Source organism: Adiantum capillus-veneris, chromosome 22, assembly GCF_014529385.1.
Source record: "Adiantum capillus-veneris isolate H3 chromosome 22, ASM1452938v2, whole genome shotgun sequence".
In the NCBI taxonomy this organism is placed as follows: domain Eukaryota; kingdom Viridiplantae; phylum Streptophyta; class Polypodiopsida; order Polypodiales; family Pteridaceae; genus Adiantum; species Adiantum capillus-veneris.
Genome location: NC_140952.1, coordinates 112,948,412 through 112,974,792, shown reverse-complemented (window position 1 = coordinate 112,974,792; position 26,381 = coordinate 112,948,412). Strand labels below are relative to the sequence as shown.

Below are 26,381 nucleotides of genomic sequence, written 5' to 3'. Positions count from 1 at the left end.
GATAGATGTTACTGCTCGCACCAAATGGACTGAATCCATCAATGCTAGAGATGAAGGTGGTCTCAACAAAAAGTTTATCAGATCATATGTCCCTGCATATACAACTCAAGAAAAATAAAGGGGAGGAGCAAACCCCGAGAGGGGAGAAAACAATGCTAGTAACAGGGGCACACCTATTCAAAGACCCTCTTTTTAGAAACCTAACCAAGAAAGCATTGACTAAGCTCAGAAAAGATGTCAATCTCAACAAACACAATGTGTGGGACCTATTTGTTTGGAGCATTCAAAAAGCAATCAAAATCTTGGACCCTTGGATTATAAAATCCAGGGAGGCGCACCTCGAGCATTTCATAGCTGAGGTAGAGCTGCTTATCTCCAAAAAGGCTGATGGGATTGCTACTGAGGATGAGCACAAGAAGTGGTTTGAAGATGAATCTAACCGTTTGCTAAAGAACAATTGGAAGATATCAAGAAAGCAAGGCTTCTCTCCAGGGAGACTTTCCTACAATTGGAAGCCTCTAATCAAGCACACTTTTTTAAGGCTCTGAAAATCAAGAAGAGACGAGGCCGCATCCACTTGCTCTATGATGAGAAAGGGATTGTAGTTCATAACCAAGATGAGATGGCTGGTTTGATGCTGAACTATCTTAGCCAGATTATTGGACAGCCAGAGAGCCAGTCTCGGGAAGTGGATGAAGCGAGAGCAACCTTTCTTAAGAGTGTCGAGAAGAAGGTTCCCCAGTCGGAAGCCATGAAGGGGCATTCTACGAAGACGAATGTTCACTTGCATTGCAAGCCCTTGGCACGGAAAAGTCCCCCGGTTGCGATGGGATGACGGTTGAATTCTTTAGAGACTTTTGGGATGATCTCAAGGTCCCAGTCACGCATTTGGCCAACCAATTACCAAAGGGCCGTTGGATACAAGTGTGAAGAGATGGCTTATCAAACCCATCCCCAAATAGGTATGCTATTCTCAACTGAAGCATTGGTGCCCTATAACGATGATGTCAGTAACTTACAAAATTATTTCCAAGGCAATAGCCCTCAGAATAGCCCCCTTACTGAACATGATCATCTCTCCCCATCAACATGGGTTAATTAAAGGGAGGTCCATCTATGACAACATCTTGGCAGCAATGGTGGGCATCGAATATGCAACCTACACCAAGCAAGAGTGCATTCTACTACAACTGGACCTTGGAAGGCTTATGACAAAATAAAATTCATATATAGAAGCTGTCATGGAAGCTCTGGGCTTTGGGCCTCACCTATGTCGCCTCATATGTACATTGGGGGCTTGTAGCCAGCCAGAGATCCTGTTTAATGATAGAATTGTGGGCTCCTTTGAGGTCAAAAGATCTATTAAGCAGGATCACATCCTCTAATCACGATGCTTGAAGCTAGTGCTGCGCCGCGAGGGGAGCTGCAAGGCCTAGATTTATCGAGAATAACCAACTGCTGGCAAAATTGTTTGCAGACGATTCACTCCAGGTTGTTAGGAAAGCTCTAGAGATTGTGCATATGTTTCTCGTGGCTTCTGGATCCAAGTGTAATATTGAGAAGTCAAGGTTGATCTCCCTATCAAAAAATGACTCATTTGACCTTCTGACTAGTCGTGGGAGGTTGTCTCAAAAGGAAATATATGCAGGCACCTGGGGACCCCGTGGGGGTGGATGTAACTCACAAACAAAGATTTCAGTGGGTCCTTGAAAAAATCAGAACAAAAATGAGGAGGTGGGAGTATGCTCTTCTCCCATTCCCTAGTTGGATTAAAGCGATTAATGCATTTATGCTCCCTTATATTGCCTTCACCAGCCCGCTTCTCAAGATGGCTAAGTGTCACTGGAAAGAGTTCTTAAAACCAGTAAAAAGATTTTATGGAAAAACAACACGAAATCCTCCAGGCCATGGCAGTGGGCCAGATGGGAGTCAATCACTCGGCCAATGGATCAAGGAGGTCTTAGAATTCTTAACCCTATCACCCATGCTGAGGCCCGCTATGCCAAATTTGTGGTCTCATTGGCTAAACAGGAGCAAGCTCATGACCAAAGATCTGTTAGAAGCAGCTTAACTTGTTTGAAAGGTGGTAAGTGGACAAGGGTAGAAGTTCTTGACAAATTCTTAGCCCCGACGTGGTCTACCCTAAGTCCATGGGGCATCTTAGCGGAATTGGTAAGGAAGTGCAAAAGAGCAGCGGGAGTCTTAGAGTGGGGGGAAGAAACCAGGTACTTCAAGAACTCCATAGTTGCACTGGTCCCCCTGGCCCTCTAAATTTGTAGGTCCGCCACAAAGATCCTATTGGATAGAAACTGCCAATAAAGTGAATAATAAGGGTCTGAATCGACTTGGGCACTTCTGGGATGGTGACAACAAGAGCTGGAAAACCGTTGACCTTCTCGTAACCTAGTATCAACTTAATGGCTTGGAGATGCTGCTAATCAACAAAATGATGAAAGAGCTTGACAATGTTGTAATGCCAATCTGTGAATCTGGGTTTGAGTGTAATGCCTGGAGATGGCTCAGAAGCTATATTTTATGGAAACCCCATCCTAAAGACATATATCATAAAATTATGCACGATAATAATTGGTCTAGCCCCCTTAACAAAATATGGAAAAGACAATGGCTAGAAGAACGGTGGGAGCAAGTAATGGAGAACATCTAGAAGCCAAAATGGCTGCAATATATGAAGATATTTCTATGGAAGGTAATGTGGGGTGCTCTACCAACGGGCGTGAAGATCTAGGAGAAAGGGATTGGGTCAGATCGATGCTTGGGATGCAGGTTAGCTAGTGAGGATCTGACCCACCTATTCATGGAATGCCTGGTTGTCAGAGGCCTTACAGGGAAAATATGCAAGTGGGTCCAAAGGAAATGGTAGATCGGATTCTTCGAGACTGATTTATTCCTTGGAGGCAAGAAGTTGGGAAGTCCTGTCCTTCTTATTTTCACTCAAACTGTCAGGTACTTCTTCTTGCATAATGTATGGTAAGCAAGGAAGCGCCATGTGTTTGAAGGAGATCTTGATGTGGCAAGCTTCACAGAGATTATACAAGAAAGTAGAGTGCTGATATGGATGCGCGGGTACAAGCAAAACTCGGATGATTGGTCTAGGGCTACCCATGCCGTGATATCAACAAACGATAAGTAAAGCTTAGAACTTTTGATCACATACTGTGGTGTTAAGCTTTGTCAAGAGACAAGAAGCATCCAACTTGTAATCTTAAGCACCTCAAGGTTTGATCTCAGCTTGAGGTTGGCTCTATAATTTTATGTTATACTTTATAGAATTCGCTCACAAATTGTGAGTTGCTAGAAAAAAAGGAACGCCACTTGGTCTTTTGGGTTATTTCTCTATGTGTAAAAAGGCCAAAGGCACACAGTGGTCCAAAAGCCAATGTAAGCCAAATGGTAGTGTTTATTGCATAAGGCTAGACATGTGGAAAAATATTATGCTAAAGGGAAAGGCATTTCTTTTTGAGAGACTTTTCCTCCCACTTCTTGTACGACAGTTTGAAACATCAATTAAATATAAAGACTATCTTTACGAAAGGTGACTGGCATGAAAAAGTGTATGTGATGCAGTCTTGTGGTTTTGTTCTTAAAAGGAAGGACAAAAATTGAAAGCTAAGATGTGCTTCTGATCATTGTTGTCTTTGTCGATGACATGCAACTCATTTAACCAAATGAGGAACATATAAGTTAAAGGTTGATTTGGAAGCTTCTTTTGAGATATCAGACTTACAAAGTTTGCAATGTGATGGAAGTATTGCTTTGTGTCAAATAAAGTATATTGAGACATTGTTTCATGGACAACGACTTTGTCTCAAGTGCTGCATTCGTAGCTTAAGAATTTGCATGTGTCCTTTGACGATAACAATGAAAATGTAATAAACATTGGAACTCAGCACTAATAAAATGGTCTATATACTGGGTCTACGACGGGCAAATTAATTTATTAGGCTCGTAGATTCGCTGCCGATATTTTCGTGAGAAGGAAAATTGCACGTTGTTGGGTTTCCCACATGCCGCCTTGGCTCTCCACAGCGCGCTCTCTCCAACTGAGCGTAGGACGGACGTCCTCCAGCGTTTGCAAAACGCTGCCAGCCGTGCGTTCATTGGACTGGTCTGCATCGACTGCAATGGTGTGACAGCACAGACAATGACACCCAGATGACGGACACAGCAGACACAACTCAAGCCTGGCGCATAGCATGGCCCTTCTTGTCTATGTCGCAAGACCATTGGCCTGACAAAATCACCCCTTGACAGTCCACTCATCCCCACGGCATTGATGATCAAAGCGTGTGTGTGTGTGTGTATGTGTGTGTGAGAGAGAGAGAGAGAGAGAGAGAGAGAGAGAGAGAGGCCGCTCTCGCTCCTGACGTCGCAAGCAGCATCTGTTGCTGTGCATAAGGAGGATAGGGAGCCAGAGGGCAGCCTGCGCGTGTGTCTGAGAGAGAGAGAGAGAGAGAGAGAGAGAGGCCGCTCTCGCTCCTGATGCCGCAAGTAGCATCTGCTGCTGTGCATAAGGAGGGTAGGGAGCCAGAGGGCAACCTGCGCTCCACGTCTCACCTCGAGAGAGAAGAATGCCTGTTGTCAACATCAAAAAAAAATTCAAAATTTGTCACGTCCATATCTCTCTCTCTCTCTCTCTCTCTCTCTCTCTTTCTACCTTCCTTCCACGTGCAAGCACTATGCAGACCACTCTCCGGTTTTTCTCTTAAGCCAAAGAGCATCTTCGTACATTCTGCCTAATGTGACCTGCTTGCGAAGATTACGGACACATACTCGATGCATTCAATAATGTACTCAACAATAATTCAATGCCAATGAAATTTGTATGTCATTACATTGAATAGTATTTAATGCATTCATGTACTCAAGTACTCTAGTTTTGTGCCAATTTTATACCTGTATTTTCATTTTATATCTTTCCCTAAAGGAGCAAGGTTTAGGGTGCTCCCATTAGTGTCCTCACGGTTGACATTTCAAGTGTTAATCTAATCAATGAAAACTATGTGGCGTGCGTGATTAATTGGGGTGCAAAACCTCTTCAGGGTATAATTAAGTTTGTTATTTTCTCTAGATTAAATCTCCACAATTTTTGAAAAAAATATAAATGCTTTCAAAGCATCTCAAATGCATAAGTGAAGGGCGACTAGAAAATGAAAGCCTCATGAAGGTGGAAAGAAAAGACTACGCATGTCTATATATAAAGAACTTGTGTCATTTCACATTTATATTCTTCTTTTTGGCCTTCTTTCCCAAAGGGGTGGCCTTAGTGATGCCTCCCTTTTTTTTGCTAATGAAAAAGGGGAAGGTATCTATGCTAATAGATAATGGAGAAGGGAATTCCGGTTCCCCCCTACACGTGGCGCAACCTCCTCATCCGGATGACCCTCAGGCGGTGTCCATTGAGCGAAACAATGAGACACACGAGGGAAAGAGAGAGTAATTGGAGTTTGGACAGTCTGAATCCTCGAATAAGCGGGCCGGGGGGGGGGGGGAGAGAGAGAGAGACTCGAACTAGCGCAACCTCTGCATTTATAATTCGTAGCCTCAAAGTCTGGCGGCTCCCCGCCCCCCCCCCCCCCCCCCCCCCCCCCCCCCCCCCCCCCCCCCTTTGCGCGTGGTGCAACCTCCTCTCATGCGCAGACATGGTGGAGGCTTCTTTCTCTCTCATGCGGAGACATGGTGGAGTCTCTCTCTCTTCAACGACCTGTATTTTGTGGAAATCCCCTGAAATACACCTCAAATTTTAAAAATTCCCAAACCACCCCCAATATTAATATTGTCGCAAATTCCCAAAATGCCGAATGGTCGTGGGATTAAAGTTCTTGAAAGACAAGTTTTTTTTGTAGCTTTTTATAAGAAGACTTGTCTATCAAATACAAGATGCTAAAACTAAAAGTTAAGTCTGTTAAGTAGGCTGTGGAGATAAATTATTGCTTCGTTACTTTTAAACATCTATACTAATAGATAATGGGGGACGGGATTCCGGCTCCCCCCCTTGACACGCGTCATCAGTAGAATGCTCCAATGCTACTCCGGTTGGTGTGTCTTGGCGCCTGGCATCACAGCGTGCAACGCCACTCAGAGTGAGAAAGAGAGAGAGATTGCTGCCGCCTATGAGGGGCCTATCAACAGCGTAATGAGTGCCCCCACACCTGCCTGGCGTAAGCCTCGAGGCAGGCCAAAGTCCGCAGTCGACTGCCGCCACGCACGCTGAGCAGTGTTCGAGAAAAATCATTTTCACAAACATACAAAAATCCCTCCATGACAAATTTGAACCGGAAGTTTTACAGTACTAGTCAATATTTTTGCAAAATTACACTATTTTCCATGTATTTTAAGCGGAATTTTCTCCTTCTTGCTTTACCCTCAACCGGCTACTTTGATTTTGCAACCGGAGCTGAGGCACACTTTTCCCGAACATTGACGCTGAGAGAGAGAGAGAGAGAGAGAGAGAGAGAGAGAGAGAGAGAGAGAGAGAGAGACTCTGAGAGAGAGAGAGAGAGAGATAAACGAACTGGCAACCATACAAAATTCCTTTCTTTGAATTTGCCAAGAGGAAATTTTAGAAAATTAGGTTATTTTTTCATATTTTTACACTATCTCCTTTTCCCTTCGCCCTCAACCGGCATTTTTGAAATTGAAAACGACACGATATTAAGTTGAGACACATTTTTCCCAAACACTGGGCGCAAGCCTCAAAGTAGTGGTCAACACTGGTGACTGAGAGAGAGAGAGAGAGAGAGAGAGAGAGAGAGAGAGAGAGAGAGAGAGAGAGAGAGAGAGAGAGAGAGAGAGAGAGAGCGCACAAAAGGGGGGCCTTTTTCAGCGCAGTCTGGACGGAGGGCTGGCACCTGGAGAAAAAATCATTTTTCCAAACATACAAAATTCCTTTCCTTGAATTTGCCAATAGGAAATTTTAGAAAATTAGGCTACTTTTTCAGGTTTTTACACTATGTTTCTCTATTATGGGGCGGAATTTCTACTTTTCCCCTTGCCGTGAACTGGCATTTTGGAAATTGAAAACGGCACGATATTAAGCTGAGACACATTTTTCCCGAACACTGGAGAGAGAGAGAGAGAGAGAGAGAGAGAGAGAGAGAGAGAGAGAGAGAGAGAGAGAGAGCTTGCTTAGTGCTTATGCTCAATAGGGAGACAGGTAGAGAGAGAGAGAGAGAGCTTGCTTAGTGCTTATGCTCAATAGGGAGACATGTAGAGAGAGAGAGAGAGAGAGAGAGAGAGAGAGAGAGAGAGAGGGATTGTTTGGCACCGTCAAGCAGGGTTTGTCAAAAATGTGTCTCACCTTAATATCGTGCCAGTTTCAATTTCAATATGGAGGTTGAGGGCAAGAGGAAAGGGAGAAATTCCACCCAAAAGTCAAGGAAAAACAGTGTTAATACCCGAGAAGATAAACTTATTTTTTAAACATTTCCTCTTGACAAAATTAAGGAAAGGAAGTTTTTATGTTTGGAAAAATGAATTTTCCCGAAGACTGTTGGCACGCTTCCACTCGAATGATTTTCAGCAGATTGGCACCGAGCAGGGTCGGATTGTTGCGGGCATGACAACCTGTGTAGTTTTGGTAGCTTGAGCAAGGAGGATTGGGTAGCACAGATCATAGGTAGCCAAAGAGTGGCCGGCGCAGTAGCAAGTACAAAGAGCCCAGAGCAAAGAGCACCAAACGCTGCAGAGTGGAGATCAAACTCCAAAATGCGCAAGGATCGAGGAGGGGATAAATATAGGGAAAACAAGGAAGGAGAGAGAGAGAGAGAGAGAGAGAGAGAGAGAGAGAGAGAGAGAGAGAGAGAGAGAGAGAGACGTGCCGCATAGGTGCAAGTCGAAGAGGCCGTTCAATTTCCACATGGGCACGAGGTTGTGATTTGTCGATGGACAACACGCAGCATGCGGGGTATTATAGAGAAGTCATCATGGTACAAGACATCGGCGTGGCACTCTGTAGGAAGCACACCCGGAAAGAGCGCACGCGGCCCTATTGACAATTGGCGATGGGGAGGTCCACAAAGAGAGAGAGAGAGAGAGAGAGAGAGAGAGAGAGAGAGAGAGAGAGAGAGAGAGAGAGAGAGAGAGAGAGAGAGATAGATAGTTAGTTCTATTATCGTCCTGGGAGGTCAAATATGACCTATGGGACCAAATGAACATGTCACGTGGTGTGAGTGGAGTTCATAAGTGACTCTCGATGCTCAAAAATGGCTGAAATAAGCGTCGCAATAGAGAGTCCACATCGTGGTTGGGAGAGGAAGGTATGTAGGGAGAGATCATGGCTGAATATATGGGGAAAAGAGGACCTAATGTGGTCAAAAGCTGAGCACTCAAGTAGTGTGTGGTACTCACTTTCTCACACTTGACGGGGGCATAAGGTGCAAAGTCGATGACACTCCTCACCAGTGCCCCAACGTCCTGTCTCGCAGCGTAGAGAATGGGAGCTAAGACGAATGGAGGCAATGGTGCGGATCGCACTCAACGGGATGGGCTCAAGGATGTAGGAATGGGTTCGGTTACCTCGTTCCGAGAAGAAGAGAGATTTGTAGTTTGGGGCAACGTGTGTGGTGTAATGGCTGAAGCGAGAACCTCCGGATTTCTCCCAAGCCGTGATACATTGGCGTTGTAAGAAGGCCTCATTAACTTGGGAGTCGATTGACGCATCCTTGACCAAGTGACATGCATCCCATCTTCCAAACCATTTCTTGATATCAAGCATCCACCCCGAACTTAGTATTTTGCTCTTGCATGTCTTTTGAACCATTTGACTTGCTTCATATGCGATTCTAGGAAGTCGATGCAAAGGGCTACGTTGTGTCTTACGCATGTACTCCACAACCCTTTGCATGCCCAAGACCTCAATGGGAAGCAATCCGGACTCAAGAAGTAAGAGCATGTAGGGTGTTTGTGTCTTGACTTGGAGAAGGTTGGTGAGAAAACGCTTTTGGACATTCTCAAACTCTTTCCAAGTAGACTTCCTGATGCTTCCACCCCACACCTCCACTCCATAAAGAAGCACCGGTGTCACCAATGTGTCAAAGAGGTACTTTTTGAGAGCCCAACACTTGATCTCTCCTGCATTGCACATGTTCTCAAATGCATAATAGGCCCTCTTTCCGGCTTCCAAGCGACGCATTGCACAATCCTTCCATTTATGATTGGATGGAACCTCAAGGCCAAGGTACTTGAAGTGATCTACCACTTCAAGTTTCTCATTGTTATATACAATGCATGGATTTTCATCATTGAGGGTTTTTACAAGCATAACCTTGGTTTTGGATCCATTCACGATCAGCCCGCTATGTAGGCAAAAGCGTTCCAAGACACTCATAAGCTTTTGTGCATCTTCTAAGTATGTGCCAAGAGCACTACATCATCGGCATAAAGCAAAAGCATGATCACCGCATTTCCAATCTTAACCTCTTCTATGCCTTCTTGCTGCATAAAGTCAAGAACCATGCATTCCAATTCATCAATGAGTAGCCCAAAGAGGGTTGGGGAAAGTGGGCATCCTTGTTTGACACCAATAGTGCTTGCAAAAAATTCTAAAATTCCATCTCCCATACGTAATCGACATATTACTTTTTGGTAGATGCGAAAGACTGCATGCATAAATTCTCTCGGCACTTGAAGGCTTTGCATACGTCTCCAAAGATTTCCTCGCGGTACCATGTCAAAAGCTTTCTTGAAATCCACAAAGCAACAATACAACTTTTTTCCTTTCAATCGAGACGCTTCCATAAGAACTCGAAGAGTGACAAGGTGATCAATAGTGCTATGATGCTTTCAAAAACCTGCTTGGCCAAGTGCACGTTTGCCATTCTTTTCAGCCCATTCACTTATCTTCATCTCCATGATACATCCAAATAACTTTGCCATTATAGTGCGATAGTTGTTCACATTGTTTACATCTCCTCCTTTGTGCAAAGGTTTGATCCAATTTGCACTCCAATCATGAGGCATGCCATACTGAAGTGCAAGGTTAATCATATCGCATATCCAATATCGTGTTTTCTTGCTTGTCCATTTAATCATTTCAGCCTTGACACCTTGAAGGTCACCTGCCTTGCGAGTAGCAAGTTTCTCAAGCGCGCGGCATACATCTTCAATGGTAAAGAAGGGAGACATAAACGGAAGGGAGCTACAACACTCCATCTTATCAACATTGGGTTGCTTATAGAGATTCTTACAATGCATATACATATCCTCAAGAGTCAAGTCACCAAAGCTCTCAACGCGCTTGCCTTTTAGATTTTGCCAAAACTTGCCACATGCATGTGCTTTCTCTTGTGCTAAAAGAAGTTGTTTTTCTACTTCCCACCTTCTCCTCTTCTTTTGAACAAGTGCTTTGTATGTGTGTGAACATTCCAAGTAAACTTCCTTGTCTTTGAGAGAGAGAGAGAGAGAGGGAGGGATTGTCTGGCACCGTCAAACAGGGTTTGTCAAAAATGTGTCACACCTTAATATCGTGCCAGTTTCAATTTCAAAATGCAGGTTGAGGGCAAGAGGAAAGGGAGAAATTCCACCCAAAAGTCAAGGAAAAACAGTGTTAAAATCCGAGAAGATAAACTTATTTTTTAAACATTTCCTCTTGACAAAATTTCCTCTTTAAATCGAGGAGGGGATAAGTATAGGGAAAACAAGGAAAGAGAGAGAGAGAGAGAGAGAGAGAGAGAGAGAGAGAGAGAGAGACGTGCCGCATAGGTGCAAGCTCAAGAGGGCGTCCAATTTCCACATGGGCACGAGGTTGTGATTTGTCGATGGACAACACACAACAGACGGAGCATTATAGAGAAGCCATCATGGTACAAGACATCGGCATGGCACTCTGTAGGAAGCACACTTGGCAAGAGCTCACACTGCCCTATTGACAGTTGGCGATGGGGAGGTCCACAAAAGAAGAGAGAGAGAGAGAGAGAGAGAGAGAGAGAGAGAGAGAGAGAGAGAGAGGGGGGGGGGGAGGGGGGGGGGGGGGGGGGGGGGGGGGGGGGGCATTTAAGGACTCAAAGGCTCAAAGCAACTCCTTGCACCGGCAAGAGCGCAAGCTGCCCTATTGACAGTTGGCGATCGGGAGGTTTACACAGAGAGAGAGAGAGAGAGAGAGAGAGAGAGAGAGAGGGAGAGAGAGGAGAGAGAGAGAGAGAGAGAGGGGGGGGGGGGGGCGCATTTAAGGCCTCAAAGGCTCAAAGCAACTCCTTGCACCCGGCAAGAGCGCAAGCTGCCCTATTGACAGTTGGCGATCGGGAGGTTTTACAGAGAGAGAGAGAGAGAGAGAGAGGAGAGAGAGAGAGAAGAAGAGAGAGGAGAGAGAGAGAGAGAGAGGTGGAGAGAGGAGAGAGAGAGAGAGAGAGAGAGAGAGGCGGCGCCGGGGGGGGGGCATTTAAGGCCTCAAAGGCTCAAAGCAACTCCTTGCACCTGCCTCCCAAAAGAGAAAAAAGTATGGGGATCTCCTTTGCAGCACTGTGAAACAACGACACACAACGAGAGCCAAAAGCGAGGTGGGGGGTGTAGGTGCACGTGATAAAGGGGGAGAGAGAAAGAAGAGAGAGGCCGGGTGTGTGTGTGTATGAGTGAGAGAGAGAGAGAGAGAGCGAGGACCAAGGTGCACGGCGGCCAGTGCAAGTGCAGCCTGCCTCGAACGACCTGGAGAGAGAGAGAGAGAGAGAGAGAGAGAGAGAGATTCATAGATAGATTCATTATCGTCCACTGAGGTCACATATGACCCATGGGACCAAAGATGCATAGAAAATCGATTTCCTCTCTAGAAGAGGAGGGTGGAAAGTACGTCCTCTTCTCGTGAGAGAGGGCGGTGTTCACAACCTGCAATGGAGAGGTCTTACTACTAGCCATCTCCTAGACGGACTTAGTGGCAGTGTCTAACTCCGTTTTACAAATAGAAGAGAAACTCCTAGTTATGTGGTATCATTAGGGGTTGTCTTGGTAGACCGAAAGTCCTCAATGATTGCACGTCCTCCACGGTAAACTGCCCATTTCCTAGCTGCTCTGGCTTCACGGACCTTGGTAAGCTCTTCTCTCTTACATCGAAGTTGCAAAGGAGTCAAATCCTCTGCAAACCAGAACTCTATGTCTTTGAGATTTTTTGATTGGTACAACATAGTATCAGGGCTACTTTGGCCTTGAATGTTATGATTCCATGAGAGCAGCATTTTTGGTGACATGTGAGGCTATGGAATGAACCTGCGATGTGTCGAGCGCTGTATCCCACTTGACTGTTGGCATAATACCACTCTTGAGGCAATCCTCCAATCCGCAGGTTGAGGGATGCAACATCTCGGCGTTTGAACTCGCGTATCTCCTTGTTAACATGAGTTTTGATTTGGGATGCAAGACTTGCGGTGATCTCTTGAACCTGTGCTTGAACGGTGTTTAAGGCTTTTGCCTCCATCTCTCCTTCGTTGGTGGAGTGCTTTTGTTCGAGGTTCGTGAGACGTCCTTCAACTGTATCTAGGCATTGTCGAAGGAGGAGGTTCTCCTCTTGTAACGCCTCAATTTGTGCTTGGAGGGCATCCCAGCCCGAGGTTCGTATGTCGGACGGTTTTTTTGGGGTACGCAACACAGATGCAAAGGTTTTTCTCCCAACCGTGGTGATGGTGCTGGAGAGGGGGGCACTTGGAGACGATGCCTGGTTCAATACTGAACTGAGGGAGCCGATTGGGCGGCTATGTGTCGGCATGGGAACATGCCCTCGTCCAACCTTAATAGGTTTTTTGAAAGCCATGGCTTGTGGCTGGGTCGAGCGGGTGAGAAGGCGGCGCTGCGACAAGCAGGGGGAACGTCGTCAGGATGCTGCAGTGGCTCCGAAGCTCAGGGCGCCCCTCTGGGTGTGTTGGCTGACGCGGGCAGTAGATAAGCGCCGCGCAGGTGGGGTGCAGTGTCGCGCTGGGGCAGGGCTGTAACACAGCCGCGAGCTGGCTCTAGCTAGACAGGAGGGTCAAGAGAGACGCCCACCCACGCGCCTCCATCGCGTGAGCAGACTCGCAAGGTCGCAGGCTAGGGTCGCACACAGAGAGAGAGAGAGAGAGAGAGAGAGAGAGAGAGAGAGAGAGGAGAGAGAGAGAGAGAGAGAGAGAGAGAGAGAGAGGACTCGCAGTGCTCGAAAAAACCTAGGTTTAGTGTAGTCCCACCTACAAATTTTGAAATTTACCTCTAAATTTTGTATTTGAAGGTAATAAAACCGTCAAATTTTGTCGATTCACCTCTGTTGTTTCACATGTGTAGGTTTGCCAAGTTTTTGGAAAAAAGTTTTTTTCGAGCATTGGTGAGGAGGTCCCGGGGGGGGAGGGGGGTTGTTGTTGTTGGCGATGGCCATGTCGCCGCCGAAGGCGACGCTATTTTACTAGTTTTAAAAATAGATATTTTATTTTTTTGACATTGATTAATTTTGATTGGTGCATGAAGTCAGTGCTCATTTATTTTCGTGGTTGGATGGGGCAGGAATCTTAGGATAATGCAAGGAAAGATTGCTCTCATCAATGAGGACTTGAGTCACCTACCGGATCACCTATAGAACATACCTACTACACGACTGTTGGGGAGACCTACTACACTACTACTGGGGCAACTTTAACTAAAACCCACATTAATTTACCCTCAAGATTCCCAAAATTCGAAGGCCTTCTCAAAGCTAAATAAGGACTAAAGATACATCAACCACCGTAAGGTGTAGGTGTGGGAGCAGTGCATGAAGCAAGCGCAAGATGCGGGCATATGAGTCCCCTTACCCTCCCTCTGCGATCACCCTCCCTCCGCCTCTACAAAGCCCTATCCCCTTGCCATTGTTGCTTCTACGCCACTCCTTTAAACACACCCCCTTCGCTCTTCAGAGGAATGCGCTCAAGCCCCTCCCCTCAGGTGTTCCTCCATGTGCATAGGCCTTCGTAGAAAAAATCCAACTCCCAACTAAGCAATTTTCAGATGCAACGGCAAAATTTCCTTTCATGTGCACATCCTTTGAGTTGGTGAATATGCCACCAAGCGTACCCTCATTGAGTAGTGACTAATCAAGATTGTGGGCGTGGTACAATTGATGAATATGCAACCAAGCGTAACCTCGTTGAGTACTAACTTATTGAAATTTTCAAAGAGAAAATCACAAACAAAGTTGATATGTGCTATCTCCACCTTCCTAGCAGGTAGCAATGGCCAGGCCCATGAACAAGCAAAAGAAAGAGAAGATGGAAGAAGTCGCAAGAGCTACAAGAGGGGACTTAGACAATTGTAGTTGGAAGCCCATTGAGAGAATCTATTATGTGTAGAGAACATTGCCTTCGTGTATTGCCTATTTGGGCGCAAACTTCCTTATTCTTACACACATACACACACATGCGTATCTATGGCTATTGTAGTCTACTCATTAAATAGAAATTTCCTCGAGAGTGGCCCAAAGAGGCCCTCCGCCTCTTTCCCTTCCTCTTTTTTAAATTGAATTGATGGTTCTTTTTACCAACAGTGCTACTCTCAAGGGCAAGCCTCGTGATTTTATCACTTGTTCTTTATTAGTGTTTTCTTCTCTTAAGAGTTTCTTTACACTATGTATGTTTTGAGTTAAAAATTTTACTCTAGATTTGGAAAGGTTAGAAAGGGGGAAAAAAAAAGAAAGAAGAAGGTTACAAACACACTCTTAAAATGATTTGTATGAACATGACACCCCCAGCAACCAATTGTCATACCCAAAATTTGTTAGAGCTCTTTAGTTTCTCTCTCCTTTTTCTTTTTTTTATAGCAAAACTCACAATTGTCAGTAGATTATAGTGAACATCCCAAAAAATTACAAGGTTTAGTTTCTCTCTCCTAAAAGCACATTGCACAACATGTTCACCTTCATCAAATATGACTTTTGCCGTGAAAAATTCAAAGGTATAGAATGCTCATAAGGTCCCCATGACTTTAAGTAGAAATCCCTTCAAAACATCTCAATGCAAAAGTGAAGGGTAAGAGAGTAGGAAGGGTAAGAGACTAGAAAATTAAAAGTCTCAAAAAACAGAAAGTAAAAGAACTTTTTACTTCTACTAGTAAAACGGCATCGTCGCCTCTATTACCCTCAAGCTCTTTGCTCTTGATAAATTTTATAAAAACAGATGAACATTTACTCACTGTCTCTCTCTCTCTCTTTTTGTATATCATCGAAGGAGTTGAAATCTAGTATAGCAGCCCTCTTCTGGTGCCCTCCCTCTCTCTCTCTCTCTCTCTCTCTCTCTCTCTCCTCTCGCTCTCTCGTAGTCATCAGAGCTATAGGACACTCTTTCATCTGTCCTCCTTCAAATTTAAAATGTAGAGGTAAATCTCAAAATTTGTAGGTGGGATTACACTAAACCTTGGTTTTTTTCGAGCATTTTCCTTTGTCTACATACTAGGTGGACTCTCTCTCTCTCTCTCTCTCTCTCTCTCTCTCTCATCAAGAGAGAGAGAGAGAGAGAGGAAAGGAGAGAGAGAGAGCTTTGTCTCTCTCTCTAGCTAGAGAAAGAGAGAGAGCCCAATACATGAACAACAAAGAGAGAGAGAGAGAGGAAAGGAGAGAGAGAGCTTTGTCTCTCTCTCTAGCTAGAGAAAGAGAGAGAGCCCAATACATGAACAACAAAGAGAGAGAGAGAGAGAGAGAGAGAGAGAGAGAGAGGTAGTGTATGTAAGATGGACAACATTTGAATCTTTGCAAAAGTCATCACAACATGTTTTTCAAACTAACTTTGCACTAACATATATAGAGTAAGTGATAGTTCCCATGTCAAAAATATAACATGCGTAGAGACTTAAGATTTATAGCTCAAAAGCGTAGCCTACGACATGCCCTGCTGTGGTATCGAACCACCCATGGCCCACGATGTAAAACACATCTACCAATCACTGGAGGAAGAGATCCTAACACAAAAACACATAGGAACCAAGCACCGAGACTAAGATTCTGAGCAAACATAGCATTAATTGGATGGATTCTGCCTAACTCTGCAATGGTGACACGTGCTCTGAATCCTCTCTGAATAGCAACTCGAATGTAGCACAGCAAGCTCGGATCATATGAAGCATGATATATACCCACCATCAAGAATTCTGGGTAATATTGTGATCTATAGCCAAACAAAAAGCTATTAATATAGATAGATATTTTGATACACATTTACTATTACTTTACTATATCAACAACAACATTGTTACCTTGCTACATCCAAGTCCTCGAGTAGATGAATCACCTGTATGATTGTGATTGGACCCCTCCATAATGGTGGATCTAATACATAATTGTTGACTGTGAGATTTAAATTCTTTACAGTATCGAAATGTCACAAACACACATATACAATATTTTACCTCGGACGTGTCGAGGTCGTCTCCCTAGTGTGTAAGTCATAGAGGTGTTAGGATCCATGTTCATTCATACATATACATATACATATACATATACATATACATATACATATACATAAAGGATTAGAAATTCATCAAAAAGCACATGAATCATAAATCTCTCAGCACTAATAAACCTTAGTCAATTGTTTCAGCGAATATACCTTGCTTGAGGCTACACCATGTTTCATAAGAAGATATACTAAGATTATAGTTGCGAGAGTCACCGTGCTTTTTTATTGGATGAAACATATCCAACCACGTTAAACCCCATGGCAAGGAAGTGGCAGGGGGCAGCTCAATTGAAACACCTCTTTGTAGAAATGTTAGAAGTGTATGATCTTTGATCTCCATGTCTACTAACGCTTGTTAAGTGACTATCACCAACCACAACCTTGATGGCAGAAGAGGATCTCACGCGAGACATTGGCACATACAGTTGACCATGGGTGAAAACAGGTGTTGGGAGATACAATCTAAGAACTCTCAATGTTTGGCCTTGCGCCTTGTTGATTGTCATCCCAAAAGCACAACGTAGGGGAAATTGGCGGCGTCTCAAATCAAAAGGGAGACCTTCTCTAGATCCCATGAGAAAATCAATCCTTGGAATGAACACTGCATTTCCTGCATGTGACCCTGTAATGATTTGTGCTTCAATCACTTTGCCGTGGAATTGCTTACAAATCAAGCGTGTCCCATTACAAAGACCACTTCTTGGATCCAAATTGCGAAGCAACATAACTGGAGCATTCGGTTTCAATTGTAAAACATGCGGTGGAAAACCTCCCCCAAGATCTAAACTATTTACAAACTCACTTGTGAATAAAATGCTATCACAATTTGATTCACACACTAAGTCTGCACTGACATATTCCTTATAAGTACCAGGAAATTACTGCAAGCCCAAATTGTTTATAGCATCCACCTCCTTGTTCCGTGGAGCCAAAATTTCTCTATCCTTGAAAAAGGTTGCATGGCAAGTCTGTGTTTCAAGGTCTCTATATATGCAAGCAACCAATGCGTGAAAATTATTTTGTGGTAGCATCATGCAGGCTGGCAAAGCCACATTATCAAGTATGTCCCCATCACAAACATGGCCATTACCAATATCAAGTGTCCATTGCACAAACTCTCTTTCAATAACATTACTAAAACAATTGACCACTCGTATATTTTGTGTTAGATGCATGATTTCTGTACGTTGCCAAATGTATGAGTGGCACAAAGATGCATTAACAATGTCTTCTCTTCCCCCTTTACGCACAACAGGTAATATCTTTCTGAAATCACCACCAAGGAGGAGAACCTTTCCACCCAACAACATGTCATTTTTCATGACATCTCTTAGTGTCTTATCAAGAGCCTCAAAAGCGTGTCTATGAGCCATGGGGGCTTCATCCCATATGATCAGTGAACTCATTCACAACAGCTCAGCAAGCTGGCTGTTTACTTTAGTGTTACATGTGGACTCAAAAGTTATATCAAGGGATCTTGAATCTAGAGTGTGTAGTCCTTCCATTGTCAAGAAGTTGTGCTGCAATCCCGGACGATGCACATGCCAAAGCAACTTTGGACTCTCCACGTATCCGAGAGAGAAATGCATTGTAGAGATAAGTCTTTCCCATTCCACCTGGCCCATCCAAGAAAAAAATAGTCCCTCTGCTCATGCCAGCTGCTTGTAAAACCTGATTGTAAGCTTCCCTTTGCCCAACATTGAAAGATGATTCCATTCGAGCATACAATACTCTTTGTTCCTCTCTGTTATACATGAACTCTTCAACAAGCACTCCATGCTCACTCATAATTTGGAGTGTGTGATCCACCTGGGGCATTCCAAAATAATCCGAGAGCCTCTTTCCATAGTGTTGAAGCATTGTCTCTAAGTTTGACAAAGCTTGGTTTTGAGCCATGTGTTCACAGATGTTTGCATCATTTGTGCAAACCCTCATATGATATACATGGTCCTCAGAAAGCTCCTTATAGAAGAAATTTCACAATGCACCAGGATGTATTGGATTAAAAAAAACCAAAATGACTACAAACAGTAGGCACAATTGTTGCCCTGTTTGTTGAAAAGAAGCTTCTTCCAAACAAAGAAACCATTCATCACCAACTTGTAGTAATCCTCGTGCATTACATGTTTCTTTAAATGTGTCATATAGTTGTCCATTGAAGGTTCTAATATCCTCAAAAGACTTACATCCTTTGCACATGTTGAGTAACATACGCAAATAGTACAAATCTCCGGCATTGGGAACAATGTGGTACATCCTTCCAATCATGTCACCAATCTGTCTTTGAGTCCATGTTCTACTTGTTGGCTTCCAAACCCACTTTGTTGGGAAGTCTATAAACAACAAATCGTTGGCCTCTAGATATTGCTGATTTGTAACAAACCACTCAGTGAGCGTTGTCTTTTTGCTAACCTCTCCCTCCACCACACTCTGTACAGTCGCTCTGTCGTCGCTGAAGATGACTTGATTTTGATGAGGCAAGTGAACTTGGAGCCGTTGTATGTCACGTTTCTCTTGATGCATGTGAAACCCAAGTATACACCAGATAGCCTCAGATGTTGATACATATCGAGCATTAAGATAGTTTGTAACTTCATTTAGAAGCCCTTCACTATCTTGTAGAACAACAGTGGCCCTGTCATGTCCCTTATACACATTCTTGTAGAGATATTTCACAGCAGATATAGTGGAGAAAACCTCCACATTGATATGTGCATTGTACCTTATTGACAAAAATGGATTGTACAATCCATTTATTACTCATTTGCACTTTATTACGAACAGTGTAATTTCCATCATCCCTCCTCATGTATGTTGGGTATCCATCCCTAGCCACAGTAGTTGATCCACTGAAGCTTCGAGGATATTTAAACGTGCACTTTCCATCTTTCATACATGGAGAATTCTTATTCAAGTTTCCACACGGGCCATGCACATTATACCGACTGATAACATCATACAATTGTGGAAACATTACTTTATCAGGAAGCTCCGCACACACAATCTTATCATAATGCAATGTCTCTGTTGGCTTATGCTCAGATGCAAGTATCAATAGAATGTGAGCATGAGGAAGGCCTCTCTTTTGGAACTCAATCACAGAAATGTGTCCAATGACCTTACCAAAAATAGCTCTCTTAATCACCAAGCCCATCAAATCCTTGAACTTATGGTAGAAAACATGGGCGGTAAGATCAGGACGATCATTGGATGTCTGTCCGGGCAGTAATGCATCCTGTATCTCCTTCCATCCAGGATTGCATGTGAATGTAATAAAGAGATCAAGTTTTCCTCCCTTGCATACAATTGCCATGGCATCCTTGTACAGCTGGTGCATATAGCGAGGGCCACCAACATACGAAGAAGGCAATACAACCCTTCTTCCAACATTAGCACCCAATAACAGTTCTCTATCATCCCTTGTTCCATCTCTTGCTCCAACCATATCTGTCAAGCCTTGATACACCTCACTGTGAAGTTCACTTTGATGATTACAAACCCACAAAAGCCTCAACTCCTCCATACAACTATATGCATCAACAATATATTGTTGCAGTAGCCTACCACCACGTAAAAGACATTGTGTCGTGTCATCTCTAATTTGCAATCTATACTTGTAGAAATCCATTGTAAAAATATACTTTGTAGTTCCATTTACTCGCTCTCTACTTCCGCTGTGTTCACTTGGGGTATGTAAGGATTCCAACCTTCTTCACCATTTGGAAATAGAAACACATATAATAGAGGCATGTATGACCTATGGCAATTTGAGATTCTTTTTAGACCACCACCCAAAAGATTCAACACAATATCACAATGGCCAATGTTGCTCTCTTCACCCTGACCAGGCATGATTGCAGCAACTTCCACACTTGTTGGAGCAACATATTGCAAGCCATTTGTACACTTCTCAGTAATGACCATCCTAATCTCCGGAATATTGGAAGTTTGGACCATTGTCGCAAACCCCCTAAAATCTTGAACATACGGATTTACTCGATGCATCATCGATTGCAAGCTTTCCAAAAAATCTGGTTTGAGTTTAGAAACATGACTCATCTTGTTTTGCAACTCATTCTCAGTGTCAAAAAAATACAACTGAGCAAAGCAAGGGATTTGACCTGATCGCTTTTCTAGCATCAATGGACCAATATTATGATAAATAGATCCATGCACCTTGAAGGTATAGATTCTTTTTCTTTGGTAGAGAGATTCATCTATATGAGCTCCCAAAGAAGCAAATGCCAACACACTATTGTATGCTCTGATATGTTTCAAGAATTTTCTACTTCTAGTATTACCCCCGTGCATCAATTCCCTTAATTCTAAAGGAGGTTCACTTAAAGCTAAGGCACCACAAAAGGAACATGCAAAATCCAAGTTGCCTATGTTGTGAAGAATACACTTTTCATGAGAAAGAGACAACATAGAGATATTCATCAAGGAAGTCGTCTCAGAATATAAGTAGGTGATAGATAGACAAAGTGTCTCAACTTTGGAGTAATCTCCCTCTCTGGAGACAATTACAGGCTCCTCAGGAACATCTCCATTATTGGCTTCCAAATTGTCTTCCACTTCAATCCCTACATAACTTTGCGAGAGAATTGACTCGTTATCTATATCCATCGCAATCCTTCCCTGAGGAAATTCATTGCATCGATTCACATTTATCAAATGCTGGCAATCTTCCAAGCGAGGCACATCAATCTCACCTAGAGAACGTCAAACTCTATCTCACACTGCTGCACGTCGCGTAGCTCGAGAGGCTTGACATATCCTACTACGTCTTGCATGTCTAGGAGACAACACCTTTGGACCAATAGCCATCTGTCCAAAAAAGAACTCTTATAAGTACTCACAAATATATACAGGTTAGTATCTAGAGAATAAAGAAGAGAGTATGGAGAAGAAATGATTTCCCAACTATGTCTATCTTTCTTTGAGGGAGTCAGTGAGAGGAGGCTTGCCAACCCACATGGTAAATGTGTATATACTTCTATATCTATCTCTCTATATCTCATCTAACTACTACTAAGGATATAACTGAGGGAGCGAGTCCATCAGATTAGCCCATTGACGATTGTCGATTAAGGCCTGGGTTTCAGCCAGCAAATTTCCATTGCGGTTACAAAGCGCCAGTTTGCACGTCAACCAGAATCTCGCAGTCGATGCAGATGTGCCAAGTTAACCCATTATTGGTCGACCCGTTATTGGCCATTGGCAACCCACATCAAGACGGATTCAAAGGTGCATCCAAATCAGCCCCGAGGTGCTTCATTATGAAGAGTTACCATGGTGACAGGTTAAGGCCTGAGTTTCAGTCGGCAATTTTCCACTGCGGTTACAATGCGCCAATCTGCACGTCATCCAGATTCTCGCAGTCAATGCAGATGTGCCAAGTTAACCCATTATTGGTCAACCGATTATTGGCCATTGGCAACCCACATCAAGACGGATTCAAAGGTGCATCCCCGAGGTGCTTCATTATGAAGAGTTACCATGGTGACAGGTCCCCATTTGAGTTGGTAGAGTTGCATTGAGGCTTGAACTGTTGTTTACATTCCATTTACTCAATCAAAAGCAAATACCACATCGGCAATGGTGTGCATGTGATTGCATTGGGAGAGACACTCTCGCTTTGCATCTGCCAAAAATAGCCCAGAGCTTCTTGACCCTACCCAAATTGGGCATATCTGGCAATCAATGCATTCAAAGAGACGGCATCCTATGTAGGAAGCTCTCTCCCACTTTTTGTGCTTTATGAAGTGCTTCACATTTGTCATACCTAGAAAGAAGCCAGACATTGCACACACCTAGAATACTTTGTGTGTGTGTGTGTGTGTGTGGTGTGTGTGAGAGAGAGAGAGAGAGAGAGAGAGAGAGAGAGGGCGAGGGGGGGCGGGGAACGGGAGGGTGACTCAAAAGACACAGTGGCAACAAAAATACTACAATTATGGAGATCCTCTGAGAATGTAGCAATCAATGCATTCAAAGAGACGACATCCTATATAGGAAGCTCTCTCCCACTTTTTGTGCTTTATGAAGTGCTTCACATTTGTCATACCTAGAAAGAAGTCAGACATTGCACACACCTAGAATACTTTGTGTGTGTGTGTGTGTGTGTGTGTGTGTGTGTGTGTGTGTGTTGTGTGTGTGTGTGTGTGAGAGAGAGAGAGAGAGAGAGAGAGAGAGAGGGAGGGAGAGAGAGATTCACTGCAACATAACTTGAGAGAGAGAGAGAGAGGGAGAGAGGGAGAGAGAGAGATTCACCGCAACATAACTTAAGAGAGAGAGAGAGAGAGAGAGAGAGAGAGAGAGAGGGCGAGGGGGGGCAGGGAACGGGAGGTGTGACTCAAAAGACACAGTGGCAACAAAAATACTACAATTATGGAGATCCTCTGAGAATGTAGTATCCAAGAAGACAACCAAGAGTCGTGAGCAAATTGGTATCCACTACATAAATAAGCCTCCACCAAAAATGTAGTCAATATCCCCAAAGCCACCAAAATATAGATCCGCTAAGCCTAAAATGGGAAAGAAGTGAGTATGTATTTTGGAGATCCTCTGAGAATGTAGTATCAAAGAAGACAACCAAGAGTCTGTGAGCAAATTGGTATCCACTACATACATAAGCCTCCCCCAAAATGTAGTCAATATCCCCAAAGCCACCAAAAATATAGATCCGCTAAGCCTATAAATGAGAAAGAAGTGAGTATTACTATTGATTACATAATTTCACTTCTTGCAAGGATTGCCCGGTGCTTTGAACTGGATGGAACGGAGCTTGTTTGAGATAGATCTAACTTCAGAGACACCTGTAGTATGTTGTACTGCTACGACGGTCAATTTGTTGCTAGTGCTTCATAATTCAGGCACAATGCTTTTGAGATCCATGCTATCCTTGTCAATAAGGGACCTCTCCAAGAGACTCATGATTTTTGCCTGGTTGCTTTCTATGCGAGAAATTTGTCCTTGCACTGAGCTTTGCTGCTGCAAAATACCATTGATATGTAGCAGCATCCGCTCCTCTAGATGATGAAGACAAACTCCTTGCTCATATTGTGAATGGCTCAACCAGTGAATGCTCTCTTTATAGGAAACCTGTGATGCCTCCGCTCTCTCACATGAGGCTTGAATTTTGGAGCATACTGTGTGGATGATACCTAGTCCATCTACAATTTGCTTCTTTGCAGGTCCATCCCCACCTCGGGCAACACGCTTGGCATTTCGTAAATTGTTGCCTGGGTCTCTCTCTGAGGGTAGAAAATATCACCTCCGAAGAATCTCCTCCAGAGGTAAGCACGTGCTCCATTACTGTAAGAATAAGATATATATTTAGCACCGGGTTATACATGTTTTTCTCTCTCTCTATTTTCCCCTATCCACCTCCCTATACCTCCCTCTCTATGGCGCAAGGTGGCCGTAGAGAGAGCAATAGCCAAAGCCTGTGTGCATCCTATGGCCATAGCAAAAGGTTGTTGACTTTCCTATGGGCATAATGTGAAACCGAGCGGGCTCCCGCACACACACACACACAAAGTCTCTCTCTCTCTCTCATGCCAAATGTTGTGCATTTCGGAAAGCACAAAAAGTGCTTGAGAATCTTCCTGTGTAGGATGTCGTCTCTTGGAATGCACTGATTGTGGGATATGCCTAACTTGGTTAGGGCCAAGAGAGCAGCTGCCCCACCTAATGCTTCTTGTCCATTAGCTCCATCTCTCTCTCTCTCTCTCTCTCTCTCTCTCTCTCTCTCTCTCTCTCTCTCCACTCATGTGCAGGCATATCCCACAATGAGTGCACTCCAAGAGACAACATCCAATAGATTAAGCTCATTGAAAGCATCTTTTATGCTTTATGAAGTGCATGGCATTTGGCATACATGTCGACCAAGGCAATGCTAGAATTCAAGGTTTTTACACTAAATTTCTCTACAGGTTGTAGGTTTTCTCAAGTTCAAATTTAAAATTTAAAGGTTATAAATACCAAAATTTGTAAGTGGGATTACATTAAACCTAGGTTTTTTCTAGCTTTGGGAGCCCCACCATCATCAGAGCTCATTGATTAAGCTCATTGAAAGCACTTTTTGTGCTTTATGAAGTGCCTTATGAAATGCTAGGGTTCAAGATTCGGGAAAAATCATTTTTTTAAACATACAAAATTCCTTCCCTTACATTAAACCTAGGTTTTTTCTAGCTCTGCGAGGCCCACCATCATTAGAGCTCATTGATTAAGCTCATTGAAAGCACTTTTTGTGCTTTATGAAGTGCCTTATGAAATGCTAGGGTTCAAGATTCGGGAAAAATCATTTTTTAAAACATACAAAATTCCTTCCCTTGAATTTTCTAAGGGAAAATTTTAGAAAATTAGGCTCTCATTTAAGTTTTTACACTATTTTTCTATATTTCGGGGCGGAATTTCTCCTTTTTCCCCTTGCCTTCAATCAACATTTTTGAAATTGAAAACGGCACGACTCCGACGGAGACACACACACACACACACACAAAGGCTCTCTCTCTCTCTCTCTCTCTCTCTCTCTCTCTCTCTCTCTCTCTCTCTCTCTCTCTCTCTCCCCCCTACTCATGTGTCGGCATATCCCACAATGAGTGCACTCCAAGAGACGACATCCCATAGATTAAGCTCATTGAAAGCACCTTTTGTGCTTTATGAAGTGCATGGCATTTGGCATACATGTAGACCAAGGCAATGCTAGAATTCAAGGTTTTTACACTAAATTTCTCTACAGGTTGTAGATTTTCTCAAGTTCAAATTTAAAATTTAAAGGTAAATACCAAAATTTGTAAGTGGGATTAACTAAACCTAGTTTTTTTCTAGCTTTGCGAGCCCCACCATCATCAGAGCTTCGTATCAATGAAAAATAGCGCATATAAGCTCCTCTCCCGCTCTTTTTATTTGTCTGTTGATCCGTCAATAATGAGTTGTAGAGCAATGCCTCAATTCCTCCTCCTCCTGGCTTTTGAAACTGAGTTTTCCATGTGTTTTCTTGGCTTCAAGCCTAGTTCTTCCCCGTCAGTAGATTGTTTTTTTCATGTGGGATTACATTAAACCTAGGTTTTTTCTAGCTTTGCGAGCCCCACCATCATCAGAGCTCATTGATTAAGCTCATTGAAAGCACTTTTTGTGCTTTATGAGATGCTAGGGTTCAAGCTTCAGGATGTAAAACCGAGGGGGCTCCCGCACACACACACACACACACTCACACACACACACACACACACAAAGGCTCTCTCTCTCTCTCTCTCTCTCTCTCTCTCTCTCTCTCTCTCTCTCTCTCTCTCTCTCTCTCTCTCATGCCAAATGTTGTTCATTTCGGAAAGCACAAAAAGTGCTTGAGAAGCTTCCTCTGTAGGATGTCGTCTCTTGGAATGCACTGATTGTTAGATTTGCCTAACTTGGTTAGGGCCAAGAGAGCGGCTGCCCCACCTAATGCTTCTTGTCCATCAGCTCCATCCCCCCCCCCCCCCCCCCCCCTCTCTCTCTCTTTCTCTCTCCCTCTCTCTCTCTCACTCTCTCTCCTCTTCGTCTCTCACTCCCATCCTCTCTCTCTCCTCTCTCTCTCCGCTCTCTCTCTCTCTCTCTCCTCTTTCTCTCTCTCTCTCTCCCCTACTCATGTGTAGGCATATCCCACAATGAGTGCACTCCCATAGATTAAGCTCATTGAAAGCACCTTTTGTGCTTTATGAAGTGCATGGCATTTGGCATACATGTCGACCAAGGCAATGCTAGAATTCAAGGTTTTTACACTAAATTTCTCTACAGGTTGTAGGTTTTCTCAAGTTCAAATTTAAAATTTAAAGGTAAATACCAAAATTTGTAAGTGGGATTAATTAAACCTAGGTTTTTTCTAGCTTTGCGAGCCCCACCATCATCAGAGCTTCGTATCAATGAAAAATAGCGCATATAAGCTCCTCTCCCGCTCTGTTTATTTGTCTGTTGATCCGTCAATAATGAGTTGTAGAGCAATGCCTCAATTCC

General features: G+C 43.6%; 3 protein-coding genes across 3 annotated transcripts; all 3 read right to left on the bottom strand.

The window, feature by feature from the left end:
* Window positions 1-17,266: 17,266 nt before the first annotated feature.
* LOC147430042 (uncharacterized) lies at window positions 17,267-17,761 on the bottom strand. Its single transcript, XM_086495093.1, has one exon. The coding sequence runs from the start codon at window positions 17,759-17,761 to the stop codon at window positions 17,267-17,269; it is 495 nt and encodes a 164-aa protein (XP_086351219.1).
* A 94-nt stretch (window positions 17,762-17,855) lies between these two features.
* LOC147430041 (uncharacterized) lies at window positions 17,856-18,284 on the bottom strand. The gene has a single exon (XM_086495092.1). It carries the CDS (start codon window positions 18,282-18,284, stop codon window positions 17,856-17,858), a length of 429 nt encoding a protein of 142 aa, XP_086351218.1.
* An 81-nt stretch (window positions 18,285-18,365) lies between these two features.
* Window positions 18,366-20,016, bottom strand: LOC147430040 (uncharacterized). Its single transcript, XM_086495091.1, has 2 exons — window positions 19,111-20,016; window positions 18,366-19,034 (listed from the first exon to the last, which is right to left on the bottom strand). The coding sequence occupies exons 1-2, from the start codon at window positions 20,014-20,016 to the stop codon at window positions 18,366-18,368; spliced, it is 1,575 nt and encodes a 524-aa protein (XP_086351217.1).
* Window positions 20,017-26,381: the final 6,365 nt, after the last annotated feature.